The sequence below is a fragment of the Corapipo altera genome, unplaced genomic scaffold (assembly GCF_003945725.1).
Source record: "Corapipo altera isolate COAL_440 unplaced genomic scaffold, ASM394572v1 50, whole genome shotgun sequence".
In the NCBI taxonomy this organism is placed as follows: Eukaryota; Metazoa; Chordata; class Aves; order Passeriformes; family Pipridae; genus Corapipo; species Corapipo altera.
Window position 1 is genome coordinate 8,561,021 of NW_020884889.1, and position 19,986 is coordinate 8,581,006.

Below are 19,986 nucleotides of genomic sequence, written 5' to 3' on the forward strand. Positions count from 1 at the left end.
CAACTCTCAAGGAAAGTGCAGCAATGCTTTAATCCCTTTTTTTTCCCTTTGCATTGTAATATATTTGTTCCTGGAACACTTCTTGCAATTCTTCTCATAGCAAAATCAGCACGTGTTACCTTCGAAAATTGAACTGCTTATCTGTGAAATAGGTCGTCTTAATTACATCATTTCATTTGATGTGTGCTTCAGTTGGTCATTTTTTCAGTTGCTGTATGTCTGCTTTGAAGGGCAGTTTTGAAATAGCAAGTGTTTTTTAATCTTTCAGGGATACTTCTATTAAAAAAAAAGGCAACAACAAGAACAAAACAAAAAAATCAATCCTCTGACTCTTACGGTCTCTTGTGAATAAAAGATACTTCCTCAGCTATTGAGTGACTGACTGTCCCTATTCTCATTCTAGGTTTTTTTCATCCTTTCCACTATTTTTAAGCCATTGTAATTAGATAAATGGTACTGATATTAATTTCATTTGGGATAGCAAACCAACAATACAAATATTCAGGATTTAAGGATTTTAGCTAACACAGCAATCGTTCAGCTATGTGTGCAAACTTAGAGCTGGAGAAGAACCTATGATAGATAAATCACAAAAGTCCATTGTTCAAAGTCAAGATGCCAAGGGTAGCTTCGGAAGTCTTCAATGAAGGGAATTCTTAGGTGGGAAAGAAGACTGGATGTAAGTTTTGAACATTTTGTGAATGCCAGAGACCATCCCAAATATGTTACTATTTTACTAATGCAGAAAGTTATGCGTTTGAGGGAAGGGAAAAGAAAAAGTCTGCAAAGCCATGTTTTTATATTAAAAATTGTGTTTGCCTGGACAATCTGAGTCCATCACCCTCTATATTATGGTATTCATTTAATTATTTCTCATTATGTGCCTTCCAGGCACATGGCTCACTCAGCACACATAAAGGATAATACTGACTTACTGGGGATCTTTGCTATGCCTTTTGTCCTCTTTAATGAAATAATTGGATAGTCATACTGTAAGACATAAAACTGAACTGTGGTGCACACATACTTGCAAGCCCTTTGGCATTTCTTTTCCAACTTTGCAGCCTGGTTTTCGGGGTTTTTTTCAACATGTATTTTAAGGTTATTTATCATTTAAGCAAAAAACTGCAGTGAAACTCAGAGAGCCATGATCGTGGCAATACACGACAGGATTCAAAGGGCAGAGCCTGTTGAAGGAACTTGACACATTGGATCTTCACCTCGCTGGGCTTATTGATAACATTAAACATACTGTTAAGTAAGCAACTGGAGAGGGATCAGACTTTTGTTTTGTAAATGGATTTTGTAGCTGTTTGCTAAGTCTCCATTCCTGAGCTCTGTACCCTTCTGCATTGGCCCCCATCTATTCCTGTCCTTCCCATCTCCCCTCAGATCTGTCACCTAAGCGTGCTTCTTCCTCTGTTCCCCGGGGGGGGGGGGGATTTGCAGAAGCAATTTTATTTTTCTTCTACACCATCCAGATGTTTTGAGTGCAGTGTGTTCAGAACAGGCATTCGTTCTCCTCTCTGTTTTGGTACCTGTTGTTACAGTGGCCACTTCCTTCATCTAACAGTAGTATTTTGATTAAAATTTATGTTCAGTCCTTGCATACCCTGCAGTCCAGGGCTTCTCCAGTCTCTACTGCTTCATAAATGTGTATGAATTCACCCTTGCTGTACCACTGTGGTGAGGAAGCATTCCTTTTCCTATCCACAGAAGAGAGGGAGGTCCACTGATCACACCACTGATCATTCAGAGGTGTGAAGCACTGACAGTGGGAGCTGCACATGAAACCCCTGGTGTCTTACAGTCAGGTTTTTCTAAGATCACGGAGGGAGTTGAGCCAGGGGTTTAGGTGCATGTGTTCAGCTTACATCCAACACTTCTGGTGCAAAGCCCTCAGGAACATTAGCATTTCTTTCATTCTAGTCCGGAAAAGTGTCACTCAGAATATTGATTCTCACAGTTGGTCTTCTATTCATTTTAATATGCATAAAATTTCTTTTTATATACTTCTTACCCCTTTTGTGAGTACAACAAACATATTTATAAATTTATGCATCGCTATTTAAGTACAGACTGCTTAGTAGATGATGTACTTCAGCTTTTTTGGTCTTTCCCATATTGCTTCATACTTCCAAAGTCAGTTCTTACACCATGACTGGAACCAAATGCTGCTTCCTAGTGAAAAGTAATGTATGATACATGGAGTGTCAGGCAATTCATCAGGAGTAAGGAGGAGATGGCCCTAAGGCAAACAGTTTGCTCTTTAGAATATAATGGTTACTTAACCCTTTAACTCATAGAACACGTGTATAAAGAACAAACCAGAGGGAAAAATCCTTCCCAAGAAGAAATGTTAATTCTCTGTCTTGAAAAGTTTGTAAATGAGAACAAATCCTTAGCCCATCAGTGTTGATATTTATGAGCAACTCTTTTAAATTATAAAAAGTGTATTTGAGTTTGTTTCTTGTGAACTATGGATAGTTACTTTAGTGCCATGTTCACCAAATGAAATGTAGTTGCAGGCATGTTATTTTTTTTCTGCCTAAGTTCAACCCTGATTATTGTGCATTTGTTTTCAACAAGAGCTGAAATAACTATATTACTTTAATGTCATTTCTTCGTTCTTTAAGACATTTAAAGAAATACTGATCCTCAACTTGAATCCTAAACCATTGGAAAGCAAATCAGAAGTAGTTTTAGGAAGTACAGTAGTCATGAGTACCCTTGTCAGTAGTGCTAACCTTGCATTATTTTTTTACTGGGTTACCTTTTTGTGAAAAGCCACACAGAAACTGGAGACTGAACACATTTTGCACAGGAGAGACAAATGGAATTGTGTAGATAGCTGCTTTCAAATCCACAGAATAAACTTGGTGAAGAATAAGGGCCAGTCTTACTCTGAAAGCTGTGACCAGTTGCTTGCTGTTTATATCCACAGATACTTTTACCTGCAATAGTGTACAAGTAATTTTGGATACAGTTCCCATTTATTATTATTATTTTCAAATAAATTTAACTCTGCCCTTTTATGTGAAGTGGCATGCATTGATATTTGCTGATGACTTTTAGGCTGCTGTTTACCTACTGTTGGGTCAGTACGTGCTTTTAAGACTCAGTATGTTTATTTTGTTACATTTTTTTTTCCTTTGATACAATATTTACAGAGGAAAATTATTTTTAACTATGTTATTCTTTGCATGGCTTCTGTTTTCATTTTCAAATAGCTGGTTTAGACCCAGACTGAACCAAGTACTTAAGCATATGTGCAACTTTAAGCTCAGGGACTATTCACAGCCTTAGAAATTGCATGCAAATTTATGTCCCTGGGGCAGATCAAACCCAGAGAAGCAGTTGTGGAGTTTATCATACAGATTTTGGATTAGAAATCCTGTTGATTTAAAGCCTGAATAGTCTGTTTGGCTGAAGGGCAGTTAATGGGCATTCTGAGTCCAAGAAGGTAAAGCAGAGTCCTAGGTCTGAAGAGGTGAACATAAAACTGTTTAGAAATTTTAAGATAAACACATGGGACCACAGCATGGTGTGAAAGAAGGAATGTTGTACAGTGCGAACTCTTAACTTCTAATTCCTATTTTTAAGTAAATAAAAGGACTGATTTGCTAATTGTCACTGATAGCCCACTATCTTTTAGTTCATCGAAAGTTTCTGGGTTTAAGAGTGTGTTGTATTTTTCTCTCTTTCTACAAAAATAAGGCAAGAGCAGTTCCTTAGAAAAGGTTCAGCACAAAGCCCTCGGTTACTCCTGAAGGGGTTAACACCACAAACCTCTCGGAGACATCTGGCAGAAGCTGTGGGTGTTGGGTGTGGCAGATCCCAGGGCCGTACCAGTCTCTACAAGGGAGCTGTCATCCTCCTTGATTTATCCTTCCCTAATGTCACGGGGTATGGATGTTGAAACTGTGGCTAGAATGTGAAATACGAAAAACATGAAGATTATGATTTAGTGTCTGGGGAGGCTCATTGTTGGCCTCTGTTCACAAGTTGTAAGCATTGGAGGTAGCTTGACACAGGTTACAAAATCTGGTATGTAGCACACAAAAAAAAAAAAGGCAGGAATATTTTGGCGTTTGGAACTCCTACATGTGTTAGTGCACAGGAATGAGTGACGGCAACAATTAAATCAAAGGCTGTGCTGATGATATATTACGTTGGAAGCACATTGAAGGTGCTTGTAAATAACATTTAGATAAATGTAATTTCTGGTCCTTCATTTGCAAATAAATATAATAGGCACAGTAGATGAACAAAGTAGTGAACTAACTGTCTTTAGTAAAGACTGTTTGGATAAAGAACTGATAAATTAACAGAGATCAAATGGAAGTGTATTATCCTCACGGTTTGGCATCTCTTTGAATCTGACATCAGTAAGAAACTAAGTTTTAAAACAGGTTTACATGCAATTTTTCATAATAAAATTGATTTTATTCTCAATGTTTTTCTATCCTTATCCAGATAAATATTCTATAATTAGAGTAGTTTGATCAAAATGAATACCGTGGATTTGTGTCAGAATATCCCCATAGAATAAATGTTAACTAAGTGAAATAAGTTTACTGCATAAAATTGTTTTGCTTTTTTCACTTTCTTAAAGCATAATCATAAATGGGATTGTACTTTCACAATGGTAGAATACAGATGTCATAGTCATAGAAGCTGTTACTGCTTTATTATTGTATCTGTTATCTAAAAAATTCTGATACAGCACGATGTATATAAAGTCTCACAGGTAAAGTTCTATTCTTTTGGACATATATGTATTATTTGATTGGATAATAATTCTATTATTTTCAATAAAAGTCATGTAATTTCAAAGTAAATTAAAGTGTTCTCTGCAATTCAGCTTTCTAAAATAGTGCTTGCTTTAGAAATATCTAAGAGCTCGGTGGGATATTTAGGCTCAAATAAGTTGTAACTTAGCCACTTGAGGCACAAATTGGAGCCTGATTCATAATAAATAAGTTCCAAATTGGGAAATGCATTTTGGTGGATTCAGGTATAATTGAGGTATGAATTCAGGTATGAATTCCTAGGAGTAAAGGGTATTTGTGCTGGAGTCATGGATGCAATTTTATTTGTTGGAGAAATCCTGTAACAGGACCTGCAGAACTGTCCCTGCCTACTTTATCATTCTAATAAACTGGTATTGACTGTGGAGCAAGAGAAGTGCTAAATTCTTGTTGAGGAAAAAACACAATTAGATTTTTAAAATATTGTGTTTAATATATAAACCAGTATGTTTAAAGCCATATTTATACGATTTTTTTTCCCTATTTATCTGGGGGTTTTGTTGTTGAGGTTTTTTGTGATCTGATTTGTTGAGTGCAGTTATTTTAAAGGACAGAAGTAGGGTTATGCTGTCAGTGAGGTCTTTTAAATTGAAATTTTTTTTGTCAGAGACTGTTACTCACACTGGCAGCCAGGTAGTTGTTTTCATCTAAACACACCCGGACGTACGATAAAAACACTACAAATCAATTTATACATCCAGGAACATCTGTGAAACTACTGGTTTTAGAGATGCTTTGTCAAATGTGTTTAGAAAGTTGCAGTAATTTCTGAAATTTAGGGCAGGATTGTGTTTTGAAACGCTGCTGACATCATGTTCCCCAAGCAGTTCTGCAGCCTGAATTGTACTGGGATCCCACACTAACCTGCTTCAAAGCAGTGAAGTCGCTGCTTTTCTGGTACCTTTCTTTGTACACTGGAGTCTGCCTTGGCATCACTTTGTATTAACTTTATAGAGATCTGGGTGATACACCTGATGCAATAGAAGCTGAAGGGCAGTGAAGACTTAGGTATCAAATATGTGTTACTCAGTGGGTTATCTTTCTGAAGATCTTTGCTGTCTGAATCTTGTTTGGATTACCAGGTCATTTTATTTCAGTTGTATTGTTGGGATCTCTGTACAATCTTATCTTTGCCTTCTCATGTTCTCATGTAGTACCATCTGAGCTCATATGTATGAAGAAGTCTGGAATAGTGGAATATGAAGCCAATAGACTTTATTAAAAAAAATATCAGTAGCAAAAATGGTGAAAAAAAAAAAGTAATCCCCAAAAAAGAGCGTCACAATATCATAGATATTCTTTCACAAAATTATGTAGATTTGGACTAGTCAGAACATCTGGAGGGAATCTGAAGCCAGAGAAAATGGCTCAGCTATACAAGGCCAAATTAACAAAAAAAAAAAAAAGGCAGCTAGATGGATTCATTATATATGCATAAACCAGGAAATGAACAAAGTGATGAGTTGTAAGATCAGACAATGATGTGCTAATATATAATGTCAACCTACCCAGCATCTCTCATAAACACAGTATGTTTATAAAAACAAAAATCAGCATTTTCAGAAACAAAAGCTGTAGTTTTGCTATCCTGCCACCCTACTGTGTGCATGAAAGTAAACAGCTAAGAAAGCACGTGCCAGGGGAGTTCTGCTGCTGCCTGTGGTGTCTCCACAGTTGTGTGTGTGACTGGTAATGCATTAGATACTTAGGACTTGTTACTCGTGTCTTGTCATGATCAGGCAGTGGCCCTGCTCAACGTCCAAGGAGGGTTTTCCTGATAAATATAGGTATGGGTGTCTAACAACCAGGCTACTCTGCTGGTTTGCATCACACTTTCCTGCAAAAATGAGATCAGCTGCTTTTCCATTTATGGATGCCTTCATTTAGGAGATATGTTGGAGCAAGCTAAAAGTCATCACAGAGAGAAGGATTGTTCTTAATAGCTACAGAAAGCCCATGGGCTCACAGTTTGAAAGGCCCTTTTAATTATATGAACGGATCTAGAGACACATATAAATTCAAACATGTTGAAATTTGGGTTCCCAAAAGTCTTTGGATCTTTCTAAAATCACACCTTTCCAAAGTGAAACCGCACTTGAGGAAGTTTAATGCATTTTTAAGAGCTTTATTTCAGGTACTGAGAATAAATAGTTAGAAATACGTTGTTACATCATCTTCCATTGGGTTGTTTTTGTTTACTTAGCCTACTCACTACCTTACAAACTGATAATGAAGAATCTAGAGACCTGAAGTGAGGGTGTTTTAATTATTATACTTGTCTCTTAAAACAGTGATAGATGTGGGAAATTTGGAAGGATGAAAGCAAAGAAGAGTTTTTCAGTTGCAAAACTATTGCGTACTTTTCTGAATCTTGCTCTACATAGCAAAACAGCTTTATTTGTGCAAGAAAAGGTAAAATATTTTTAGGACACAGGTTTGTCTTAGGCAAATCCTATTCACGACCATGAATATTTTTGCTAGCTGTGAATAGGCTTTCGATCATCAGAGTCTTAATAAATTAATCCTGTTGGGTTTATTCATCCTCTGTAAAGAGACTGTTTGAATCACATGCTTAATTTGGAACATCCAGTTTTGTTGTTTTTTTTTTTTCATAATGATGCTAAAAACAACTTGTTTTGTTGTTGTTTAGAGTACGTCTGTGGGAAAATATACAGGAAAGTATAGTATATAGCCTAGCTCAAGTCTAAACATGATTGCTAACGTATATACAATTAAATGAAACACCTTCAAGATTTGAATCTAACCTGTCAGTCGGTTGCCACATTACCAGAACTTAAAATCTATAGACCCTTCTTGGGTGAGTTACTATTAATAATCCAGAATTTGATGTGAATGTAAGTTTAGCATTTTATCTTTGCTGTTTGAATTTTTTTTTGTATTTTAAGATGCAAGTTCATAACTGAGAATTCTATATATTTTAAGGAATAACATTTCAAGCAGTAAGATTTCTAACTTGACTGCAGGCTTTTGGGAACTTCTGGTGACCTGTGACATTTGTGACCACTGTGATAAATAAGATTCAGGTTGGAAGCTACTTACTCAAACTGGAACTGTTCCTCCATTAAATCAGGGAAATTATTCCTTTGAGTAGCTGTTCAGGAGTGTGGATAAGAGATTCACAATCTGTCTGACAAACCACATGCATATTTTCCAAGAGTGTTACACATTAGCTTCTGTTCAGTCAAGCAGTTGCTTTCTGTGTAGCTAAATCCTCTTCAGGTTGAAGTAAATATGATATTCTTTGCTTTCTGTCCTAAACATTACGTAGGAGTGCTGTGTGCTGTTAAATAGCTTTCATTCTCCACCCAGATGTAGCTGTATTTCAATGAGGAGTGAAATGATCCTTGTGTATCTCTTTCCTCACTTGCCATAGAGGCGGGTGGGGGGGTAATGAATTGGTTGTAAAGGAGTTTGCAGAGCTCACATGGAATGCACGGCTACGGAAGTTTGAAGATATTTACTTTCAAGATGAATAGTTCTTTAAGAGATGGGTTAAGCAGTCTGGTTAATATACAAGACATTAAGTCTCTAAAAAGTCGTTGTACATATCATTTGAAACAGCATAAACCCCTCCCTCCATCTTAAGTTTATAGCAATAATAAGCCTTGCAGATGCTTTTCCTGGGAATTAAGGACCAGCTGGGGTAAACAGACCTCAAACTATCCTCTTAGCCAGTCATTAATCTTCAGGGAAAGCCTGTGCTTTGATCATTATTGCTAAAATATGCCTAGTGCAGCCTGGTCTTACATGCCAGTAAAAGCGAAGTAGTATTTTGTCAAAACATGAATATTCTTTTGTTTGTCAAGTAGCCCTGTGTCTTGGACTCGTTTTTGATGTGTGTAAACATGCTTGTGTATATGTGCACACACACAAACAGACATGAACTCATGCCCATGAGTTTCCCAGTTAAATTATTCATTCTGCGTTTATAGCACTCTAAATTAAGTGGGGTGTCTGAGTCACCACTGTTGTATCGATCAGCCTTTTGGTCAGCTTTGGTTCTTCTCAAAACTTGTGAAAAGTCTTGGATCGGGCATCTTTGGTTTTGAAAATTGCTAAGAAATATTTTATCCATTGCTGACCTTATGGAGGCCTACTTTAAATTATGCCAGTGCACCTCACTGAGGACCAAAAAGAATCAGGAACTGTGTGCAGCATATTCCATCCCAGCCTGGCCTATCCTGATGTAAATAATTGAATGAGAACTGTGTTGGTGGTGTTGGTACTCAAAAGGCTGACAGTTCCCAAACCAATTTTTCCTTTTATTTTTGGAAGGGACTTGTGCTGTACAATGTATCTAGGAAATAATCCCAAGTTTCACAAGTCAGCTGTGGTACAATATTTCTGCATACAGATCATGGAGCTGAAAATCCAGCAAGCAGCCTTCCTGAATTTCCAGGCTTTGGTTTTCCTGAAGTGTGGCAAATACAGAACTTTGAGACCTGGGGGTTCCACGAATCACTCTGCTTCCCCGATCAGCTTGCCACGTATTATGTGTTAGAAAGTGTCTTCTGGTCAAGGACTAACAAGAAAACAATGTGTACTTCAGATATTTGCTGCTTTTTTTGCAAAATGACCTGTATTAATTTGCTATCTTAAGCCTGGATTAAGAAAGATATTCCATGTTTGTAGAGTTAAAATGTTAAAGTTTTACTAGAGACACCAATTCTTGGTGAATTTCTACAAACATCACTGAATTTGAGACAATATTGGTACTTCTTAAAGGAAGAAAATTCCCCTAATTCTCTTCTGTAGTTAACTCTCCATTTATTGGGGGAGTGGGGGAATTAGTCTTTTTGTGTGTGTGTGTTTGCTGTCAGAAGCAGAGGTTGTGTGGTGCCCTGTTGCATGAGGCATCAGGTACTGCAGTGACAAGAAAGGAACTGTAGTGAGGTACATGGAGTTTACAACTGAATTGTATTGAATAGATGCAGAAGAAAAGCTGTTTCACAACCTGTGTCCTTTGCCCTAAAAGAGACTTTTGGATCTTTCCCGCTACCGCCAGTGTTGATTTTCTTTGTTCTGTGTCCCCTAAGGGGAATCATCAAAGTAGCAAGAGAAGGAAATCATTCTTATATCTTCTTGCCAACAGCATTTTCCCTATTTTACTATAAATGAGCACCATGGAGGAAGTGGAGAGAGGGGAAAAATAATTCTGCAGATCCTTAAACACCCTGAGCAAAATCTCAGCTGTTGCAGAGTTTGAAGCTTGTGGTTGCCTTTGAGAGCCCTGATGGACCTTCTTGCAAAAATCAGGCAGCTGGAATGAAGGCTCCTGCTGGTAGAGGGCTGAGTATAATCAATTACTGTATAGTGTGATCAAAGTACATTGTGTACTGCATATAGAATGCAGTAGAATTAGAATTATTTTTGAATTAGAATAATTTTTGCTATGTTTAAGTTGTATGTTTTATGTTACAAGAATCCCCCTCTGTGATGCACTGCTCTTGGCTTTAGTGGGCAAAATCCTGTTGCACTTCACTTGCTCCCCAGTGCAGTTGCCCATGCAATTTTTCATTGTTGTATGAAAGAATATTTCAGAAAACAGCAGTCAATACAGTTGTTTGATCTTGTGTCTTGGTATGAGAATTTTTTTTTTTACAACCCCCTCTCCCAAAAGTACAAAGCAATAAATAGCTAGGCTCGGTGCTCTGTAAAAATAGGCTTTTGACCTCTCCATTTATTGGTATACCTTTAACCTTGCAGGTTTCTGAAAGGCTCTGCTTGGTGCCGTTTCTCTCTCTGTAAGAAGAGAAAGTACTGCTAAAGTGTGGCAGCAGTGTAGCATTGGTTTATTTTCTGAGCAGTTTTTAAACTGTTTCTCATGTATTGAGAGAGTCTTTAGTCGAAAAGTTTCAATTTATCTCTGTATTTCAGCTCAGTCTGGCTACTGCCCCTTTAAAAGCTTGTTTCTGCTGTGCAGTGTTAGATGTGCAGGCTACCAGTGTTTAACTAACTGCACTGCCTCTGTGGTCACTTCAGCTACAGTAGGGAAGTAAATCAAGGTGTCCAATTTAAATTCATTACAAAATCTGTATCATTATGATGTTTAGCCCATCCCCATCATCCCCTTGAAGTTACTTTGGTTTCCTTATTAGTAGATATCCCTGGATGTCTCTGGCCTGGAAAGTCACTTGAAAATTCCTGCCTGTTTCCTGTGCTGCAGGAAAACTGCCTGCATGTTCCCCAGTCTCACAGAACCATTGCCAGCATTTTTCTTTTGCTTCCTAGCAACTGCCAATTTGGCAAAAATGAATGTGTGGGACCTGGAATTTTCTAAACTGCAAGAGATGCAGAAACAAGGGTCTGTTTGTATTGCATGGATATGTTTTATAGAACTTTCAATAGCAAAGAGGTGTCAGTGTCACCAGCCTGCCAGCATGAGAGATCAAGGAATAAATTTTCAGGGCAAAAGATATCCCTTCTCTGTAAGAAGTGTTTGTAGAAGAGAGTAAAGCAGAATGGAGAAACCACAACTGTGCCATGTGTGATACCATTTCTCTGTGTAACTAGTGGTCTTCAGCCTTGGACAGTGTGCCCACACTCCAGCCAGGAGTGAGGATGCAAATTGAGCTGGGATGTATTCAGATGCAGTGTTTTCAGATACTCATAGCAAGATAATCATGGCAGTATAAAACTGCCTGCTCACTTCAATTTTGCAGCCCACACTCAGCTTTGTACATCTTCCATTATATTATTTTTGCTTTAAGCTTAGTCTGAGGTGTGTTGACACTCACTGTCAACACCATGGAACACAGCGTGCACATGTGAAAAGTGTCACACCTCTGGCTCACCCCTCACTCAAGTGAAGGAAAAGCTATGTTGTCCTTGTGGTCTTTGCCCTGCTTTTCACTTCTAGAAAGGGTGGTTTGTTCCTCCATCCTTACGATTGTGTAGGTTGCTGTCTCTTCATTTGATCTGGCCAATCCCAGTTGCCAAATCGCTTGTTGCTTGTTAAAAAAGAAAAAAAAAAAACAAACAACAAAAACACAACACCAAGCACCCAAACATTTGGAATTTTGTCATCCTTATTCCTCTTCTCTACTTGCATAATCTGCAGCCATGTTTTTGCATAGCCTTTCTGATAGGAACCAGGAAGCAACTTGCTTTGCACTGAGAATTCAAAACTAAATGTTCTTTTTTTTAATGTTTTTTTCTCTTCAAACGCATTTAAATTCTAACATTTGAAGCACCTGATTATTTTTTTTCAGAGTGTTGGAAACAAGTTATCCCCTGGCTGAGATCTTGTACAAAACATTTCAGCCTGCAGCAAGCTTTTCTTTTTAATCTGGAGTTTTAGTAAACCCTCAAAAAATTGGGTTTCTAATTGAAGTGACAGCACAACCCTAATTGTAGCACTGCTGGCACACCTCCATAACCAGAAGCATACATTGCTGCAATTTTGAAGAATAAAATTAATCCCTACTATGCTAGTCAGTGGACTTTATGCTTCCTGCAGTTTTCTAGATCTGCTCCTATTTTGGAAAAATCTAAGAATTATAATTTGTGGCATTGAGGATGGACTAACTAACTCTACAGTTGGCATAAATCAGTGTGGTTCAGTTAGAGGGAGTGATATTGTGAAGATTAGCCTGAGGGGATACAGTGGCATAGTAAATTTTGAAACTGTGTGTTTGTAACGTTTGGGGAGTTTGTGTTTTCTCAGATGGAATAGCTGGTACGTTTATGTTTTTTTTGTTTTGTGTACGATAATACTGAAAGTGGCTTGAAATTTCCAAGTCCCATTTTGTTCTAGGAAACATCTCTTCAGTAAAAAAAAGGAGGGGGGGGGCCAGCTTCCTTAACTGCATTTCATACACAACCTTATCTTTTCTGTGAGTTGTTGAATAGAAGAAAAATAAAAATGTTCTGTAAGAATTTCAGTTGTGATCTTGCATCAGACCCAAGTAGCCTGAGCTGCTGGGTGGTCCCAAGGATGCTGAATCCTGCCAGTCAGATTTTACATTGTATAGTGACAGATAAGGGTGAGCAGAATAGACTGGTGTCATCTTCTCGTGCATGTCTCATGACACTTGTTAGCGTATGAATGTGCAATTCTTTATATAATCACCTGTAATTCTCTGTGGTGTAACACATCTAGCCTTGGGACTCCAAGTCTTTGGCAGCCACATAATTGCACATGAGATACTGCTTGTTATTGTCAGTTGTCAGGAGTGACAAGTGGAGCAGAGTATCAAAACAGTCATATCTTAACAAGTGTGTGTGTGTGGGGGGAAAGTATTTTGAAATTGCTTGTATTCAGCTCAGCAGCCAGAAGTCATGACCATGAGGGCAGCCTAGGGATCTCTGCTAATAGTTCTCAGTTAACTCAGGCCTAACCAGACTAGAGAAAACGGGCCTTTCACACCTAACCAGGACTACTGACCTTTGCCTTGGCACTTCTGTCACTTGTTGTAAACCTTTGCCACTGCCAGCAAAGCTTCTGCTGCCACTGCTTCCATTTGGAGGAGCAAAGTGCAGGCACAACCAGGCTTGACCTCACATGAAGCAAGCACAGGTCTAACAGAGCTGCTTTTGTTTGGGCTGTACATGCACAACAGAAGGTGCCCACTGCACGATTGCTGGAATTTGCAGATCTGCATGCCATGCCTTATCCCTCCATCCTGTTTTTCTAGAGGTGTGCCAAGGATACAAAGGCACAGTACCTTGTTAGCAGTTGGATTCCCCTTCTCCCTGTGACAGAAGGGAAGACTGATGGTTGAATGTTTATAGAAGATAAATGGTGACCCTGTCTTGAAAGAGTCTCTTCTGGCCCGGAGTGAGGTCTGCTTGTGCAAAGGGAGACTTAAATTGCAGATACTATTTCTTGTACTGCCTTTGTTGTATGGACTGATAAACATTTTGTCATTTAACATCTGTTAATCTAAGACACCTCACAAGTATCCTCTTAAAAGGGCACATAAATGACAATGTAAATTAATGTGCTTAGCACTTCAGGCAAACCTGCACGTATTTAATGGTTTAACTGCACAATTATGAATTTAATATTTAGAGTCCTGCCCCTCAGATCAAATGACTCTGTGCTCCCACCATAGTCCATATCGGGAGGTGTTCAAATCATATTTGATTCTCCCTTGAAGAGTAAATGGGGGAGGCACATGACAGAAATCACTGTAAACATACCAGTCTGCATCACTTCCACCAGCAGTTCTCACTGGTGTTATCTCTGACACTCAGGCTAACTTTTTGTAACCATCATGCAACATCATGAGTAATAATCTGTTGTTAACACACTGTCCATCAGAAGTGTTTACTCACAGAGTGACAGCTAACACATCTGGACTACATACCATGTTTGATCTAAAATACCAGACTGGCTCTGCTGTAACAATGACAAAACCATGCCATGGTTTTGCAGTTCAAAGCATAAAATGTAAGGACTGTATGATGTCTGATTTAATTTAAAATATTTATATAAATATTGATTATTGTAAAATATACATTAGCAAATACTGTCTAAAAGGAAGTTTGCAGTTTGTAGCAACAGACCTCTAGTAATTGCATTTTTGCAGTGTAATTGGTACTATTTCAAAGTTAAAACTATTCTTGAACTAGGTTTTCTAAATGTGCTGTTTAGTGAATGCACTGTACAGTAGCAACAAAAACTGTAAAATCTATCTTACTACTTCTAGTAAAGGTCTTCTGTCAAAGCACTTCGTTTTGAAGCTGGGGTATCTCTATTGTCATCAAAGCTGTATTGATGTAAATCAGGAACTGGGAATTGCTGCATCCCACAGTTTATTGCAGAGAAGGCTTTTTGGACATGGACTCTGTCTTTTGCAGATGTAAAGGGGGATCTGTAGACAGCTCTCCCACCACCTGAGAGCCTCACACAGGGCTTCCCGTGGCCTGCAGTATTCCTGGGGGAATACTGCATCCATCCTCTGCTGTGTGCCTTTCCATGGAACTTTAGGACCCAAAAGAGAAGAGCAGCTCAGCCCCAGCCTGCCTGAGTCCCTGCTGCAGCAGATCCAGAGCTGTTCACTTCGCCAGGGAAAACAGTAGCTGTTGTGGGCTCAGACCAAACAGAAAACATTTGCCCTCCAGCCTATTAAGTGGATAAACCAAACCCAACCGTTTGCCCTGTTCATACCCCTCATACATGCACAGTTGCAGCTGAATTTTTCTCTGGGAAGGCATTCTTTCGCTTCTAACCATAGCCTATAACTTTTCCAGTAGACTGTCATTGTATCAACAGGACACAGGTATAATACTTGTCTGTGTATACAGACCAGAGCTTGCAATCTAATAAGATACACATTAGAAGAAATTTTAACATTTAATAGAAAGCTCATTGTTTTGGATCAATTAATTCAATAAATTGTTAGCTAGGACATAGTGGGTTTTTTCCTTCCAAAGATATAAACCATTCATATGCTTCAAGCTGACAGTTCGTGTGACTTACCCTTATCAAAACTCACAAGCAATAGGTTTTCTTTTTAGATTCCTGGTGAAGTTTTCTCTCAAGATTCCCTTATATGTACCAAAAAAAATTATATAATAACCTTCCTAAATTAGATATTTATATTTTCAGAATGTAAGTGGAGGAGATGACAGCAGGGAAATAGGGATAACTGGAATGGGACAAACAGGAGGTAATGACTTTTATCTACTTCTCTGGATCAAGTTTAGCAGGATACTGTGTGACGAGTTTTTCTGTGGGCTGAAGAAGTCTGAGATGCATATGTTTATTGTTAAAGGTGAACAATCAAATAGTGCTGGGTGGTTCATTTAGAATGATGCTGTAAGGCAAGATAAAGCACTCTTGCATGTCTCATGAAAAAAAATTATTAAATAGACATTTCATGACTGGAAAAATGAGGACTAAAGGGACTTATAAGACAGGAAAAAATAATTATGCAGAGTTGTCTCTCAGTTCTTCCTTTAATGATCACGCTCCTTTATAGAGGAGCTCCACCTTTAGACAGAAATAATCACAGAACGACTGTAATTTATATAATTTTATCCCTTGAATCTACTGTACTGCTTAAGCCTAAGAGTGTCCTTTTGCCATAATTCTTTATTCTAAGATGTAAGCATGTTTAGTGGGTTTTTTCCTTTGGTCTTTTATACCCCAGGGGAAGAGCCCGTTTGGGGATTTTTGTAGCACTCCGTCGTTCACAAGGTGCACAGGAAAGATTAGGTTCAAGAGAAGAATTTAAAATAATTTTGTCATCTAATAGAAATTAGAGCATTAGTTTTAATTACTAAATAGCAGGGAAGGTACTGCAAAATGAAGAATGGTGTGTAGGTATTCCCTGGAAAGACCTGATTCATGTCACAGGCTGAAATGAGATCCTTGGAAAACTGGAGACCTGACTGAGCCCTTTTTTGTTCCTGAAGAGGTCTGTAGGAGTGTGATGGGATTCCCAACTGCAGTTGATTGCACTGGCAGGAGCTTTCAAGCAAGCTGACTTTTTCTTATTCTTTTTCTTATAAGTGAATAGAAAAGATTTCCAGAGTGAAAGCAACTGGACTTGTGGATCCTTCTGCATCACATGAGCCGTTGCACTCTATCTGGGTTATCTGCAGGTGAATTATTTCTAGAAATTGCAACTCTTCATTAAATTTCTTACTGTCTTGTAGTTCTGGAACTGTGAATGACTGCATGTCTTGTACTTTCTTTGGTTTGTGCAAGGAGATACCTGTGAGAAAAGCAGAAATACAGCACTTTGACCTTGAAGTTCCTGATTCTGGATTTATGACATGAACGCAATGCACTGGCACAGCATTTTGATGACCTCTTTACTTGCTTTCTGCAGGTTATAGTGATTAAAGTAATGGAGAAGCTGAGAGATGCTATCTTCTATTTCTCTGCACAGAAGGTACTCCTCAATTGTACTCAGTTGTTCACTTTATAAGTAGGTGGAACTATGTACGCTTTAAAGTTATAAATTTGATAAACACAGCAAAGTTAAAACTAGCCTTGAGAAAATTACTGAATTCCCTGGGCTAACAAGAGTCCTCTTGTTTATGTTTTCATATATTTCATTGGACAGTTTTTATTTTAAAGCCAGCTGTCACAACCTGATGTTTCCCAGCCTTCCCTGTTGGAACATGCGTGTGTTCTGGCATCAGTCTTGGTGGAATATCTGTTTGAACAAATGTAGTGGCAGGGCGTGCCAACTATGGCCAGTTGCATTTAGTTATAGCACTTGCTGAATGTACCTGGAGGGTCGGCATTCAGCAGGGAGTGAAGTCAATTTTGGCATCTCTCTAATAATACTTTGACTTCAAACCTTGTACCTCATCCTAGTATGTGAGGAAAAAAATGACTTTTCTATCAAAGCTGGGATAGTTTGCCTGGCTGTGGGACCAGCATAGCTGTGAGGACTCGGTTTGCAGTTGGATCATGAAGGACATTGCAAAGGCTTAAGTGAAATGCAAGTAAAACTGAAACACTGATCCCTAAGACCACAGTAAAAGCCCCAAAACCATTAATTGCTCCCTGAATTGTCTCCTCCCACATATTCCTTCTAGTTACAAGAGAATTTCTAAGGAAGAGGGACAGTTTTATGTTGCCTGCAATGCAATTTTGACATTTTGTAGGAGCAGTATGTGTATAAGAATGCAAATAATTTATTAGAAACACTAATATATTAGAAACACTAGAATATATATTAGGCCTAACTGCAGCCCTAGCATTCAAAAGTGTAGAAGGTTCCCCTAAAACAACCCCCTAAATTCACAGCTTCATTCATAGGAATTTATGCAATAGCATAAATGGTCCCTTCTGAAACTTGCAATATGTTCATCTTTGCAGTTGTGACTGTTTGAAGTGAAAAAATCCAATAGTCTGTACTAGACTAGTTGCACACAAATCAAGTTGTCATTAATTACACTTGGGGAGAGCGTGCCCTTTTTGGAGTAAATTATTGTCAGGAAACTACAAAGCACAGCTAGATCATTGTGGAGGAATAAAAAGTCTGAAGAGTAACAGCCACTAAATCTAAAGAGTAACACGTAAAGTATTTGGGAAACTAGTAGATTCCAGTCAGTGAGTTAATATGGGTTTTAAGAGAAATATTCTAATTAATTGATTCAACCTGTAACAAATGTTATGTCTACAGGTAGGATAGATAAGAAATATTAAGCAAAGGAAATATTTCCTTTCACAAATGTAGGTAGGCTGTTCCTGACAACTCCCACTGACCTCCTGTTGAGATTCAATGAAATAGTGGATCACAGTTAATTTTGGGATCTGTCTGGTACTGGGAACAATATGGAGCAAATACACCTCAGGATGGTCCTGCTGAGTGTTGTTTGAATACTGTCTGACATTCCTGGGAAGCACAAGTGTTGCTCCATCTTCTGTCTACTTTCATAGTTCTGGTGGGATGAAAAATGAGACATATTTATATCTGATTGTAACACTCCTCTTGGGGTGCAAGGAAGGAGCAGGAATTAGTTTGTGTCCTCTGAATAGTGGACACACTCTGAAGGCTGTAAAATCTAACCAGTCTACTAATGTGACAGAAAGGGCTAGAAAAAGTCCCCATTGTTTATTTTTCTTCAGTTCCAAATGATAAAGAAAAGCCATCTCAACCTGAGCATGTTGAATATGCTGAATCATGACCATTGTCAAACCACTGCAAGGGAAAAAAGCTGAAGCTTCAAAGCAAACCCTGGAATTGCAAGCTGCAGGCACCAACCTATAATCCAAAGATGCCAAATCTACTTTATGTTCTGGCGTGTAGAAGGACCACTTACAGCAAAGTTACAAAATTCTGCACAGTTACACACAGATAAAATCTAAATTTGAATACCAATATACTGCTCCTTGATATTTGGCACTGCCTGAACCAGTTTGGGGCTGATTTGCTTTGGGGAAGTGGCATAGCTACCCTTGCATAGTTTTGTCCTGGCTTAAACCCTGGGAGGAAGACTCAATGCAAATGTGACTTTACTGCTTCCAGGCTTCAACTGGTACCTGCAGAGAGGTCTGCAGAGCTCTGTGAAATCATAGGGTGTGAGTCAGCACTCTGCCCATGCACTGCTGTGCAGGTTTGACATGAACCCACATTCATGGGGAGTCCATGGGCCAGGAGATACTTTACAGGAGTAAGCCCACCAGCTGTTTGCTTGGCACTCAAGCTCTAATTCCATCCTCAGAAGTATTATTGCTACTGAAGTGCATACCTCCATGCTACACCTTTTGTGAGAGGAGCTTACTCATTAAAGAAAAAGTTTTGCAGGGTCAAGCCCAAAGGAAAATGTGTGGTCGCACTGAATGTAAGCTGTAAGGTGTGTAGCTATTACACTGAAGTTGTATTGAATAAGGTGCTCCACACAGGGAAAGCTCTGGAAAACAGAGCACTAAGAGAGGTTCCAACACTGGCAGCAGCCAAGTCTAGTTTTCAGTCTTTAACCTCTTTCTAAATAGTTATTCTACTGCAGTGTAGAAATAGTGTTTGACATCCACAACTAGGACAGGCCCTTAAAAATATTTATTTAGGATAATTCGCAGCCATCTGAAATAATTCTGAACTTGTGTACACACATCAGCATGTTTTCATTGGGATGTGAGATGGCCAAGTTTTAGAAATTTTTTGGGTTTTTTTCTGAGAGATGGAGAGAGATTTTTCACAGTGCAAAGCCAGAGGATTTCAGTGATGGATATAACACACATAGTGCTACAGAATGGCTTACTCCAAAGAAGTAGGAAATGACAGCCATGTTATTTTTTCATATTACTATATGTGCGTTCTGTATAAAAATAATATAATGAGACTGATGGGAAAGTGGAATACTTTGTCAAATAGTGTTTAGATTTCTGTTGGCAGCCATGTGTTTTCCCAACTTCAAATGACAATGTTTTTGTCCAAAGAGAAGTCTTTAATTTTCAATCTGATCTGAGTGATTTGCATACAAAGGATCTATGGCCAAAACCCCACTTAAATGTTGGTATTTTTATTGGTTTAAAAAGACTTGCGTCTGCACCCTTCATTTCAGAAGATCAACATCTCTCTCAAGATCTGTAGATAGATAGCAATTACAGAAAGCAGTTCGCCCACACATACAGTGGCTTAACTCTTTAATAACAGTTATTTTTGCAAAAAAAGCATGAACTTACCTCAATCAATACACTTCTGTTGTTCTGCAGAATTTCTTATTTCCTTCAGGGACATGAGCT

The 19,986-nt window shown here is 38.5% G+C and overlaps 1 protein-coding gene across 2 annotated transcripts in view; it reads left to right on the top strand.

Annotated features, from left to right (window-relative positions):
• Positions 1-19,986, top strand: part of BNC1 (basonuclin 1) — a 75,405-nt gene that overhangs the window by 990 nt on the left and 54,429 nt on the right. The window contains exon 2 of one of the 2 annotated variants that reach the window (XM_027644368.1): positions 16,616-16,678. The exons of the other annotated variant lie outside the window; for it this stretch is intronic. Within the exon in view, the coding sequence (XP_027500169.1) occupies positions 16,616-16,678 (63 nt within the window). The remainder of the gene's footprint in view (positions 1-16,615; positions 16,679-19,986) is intronic. 2 annotated transcript variants of the gene reach the window in all.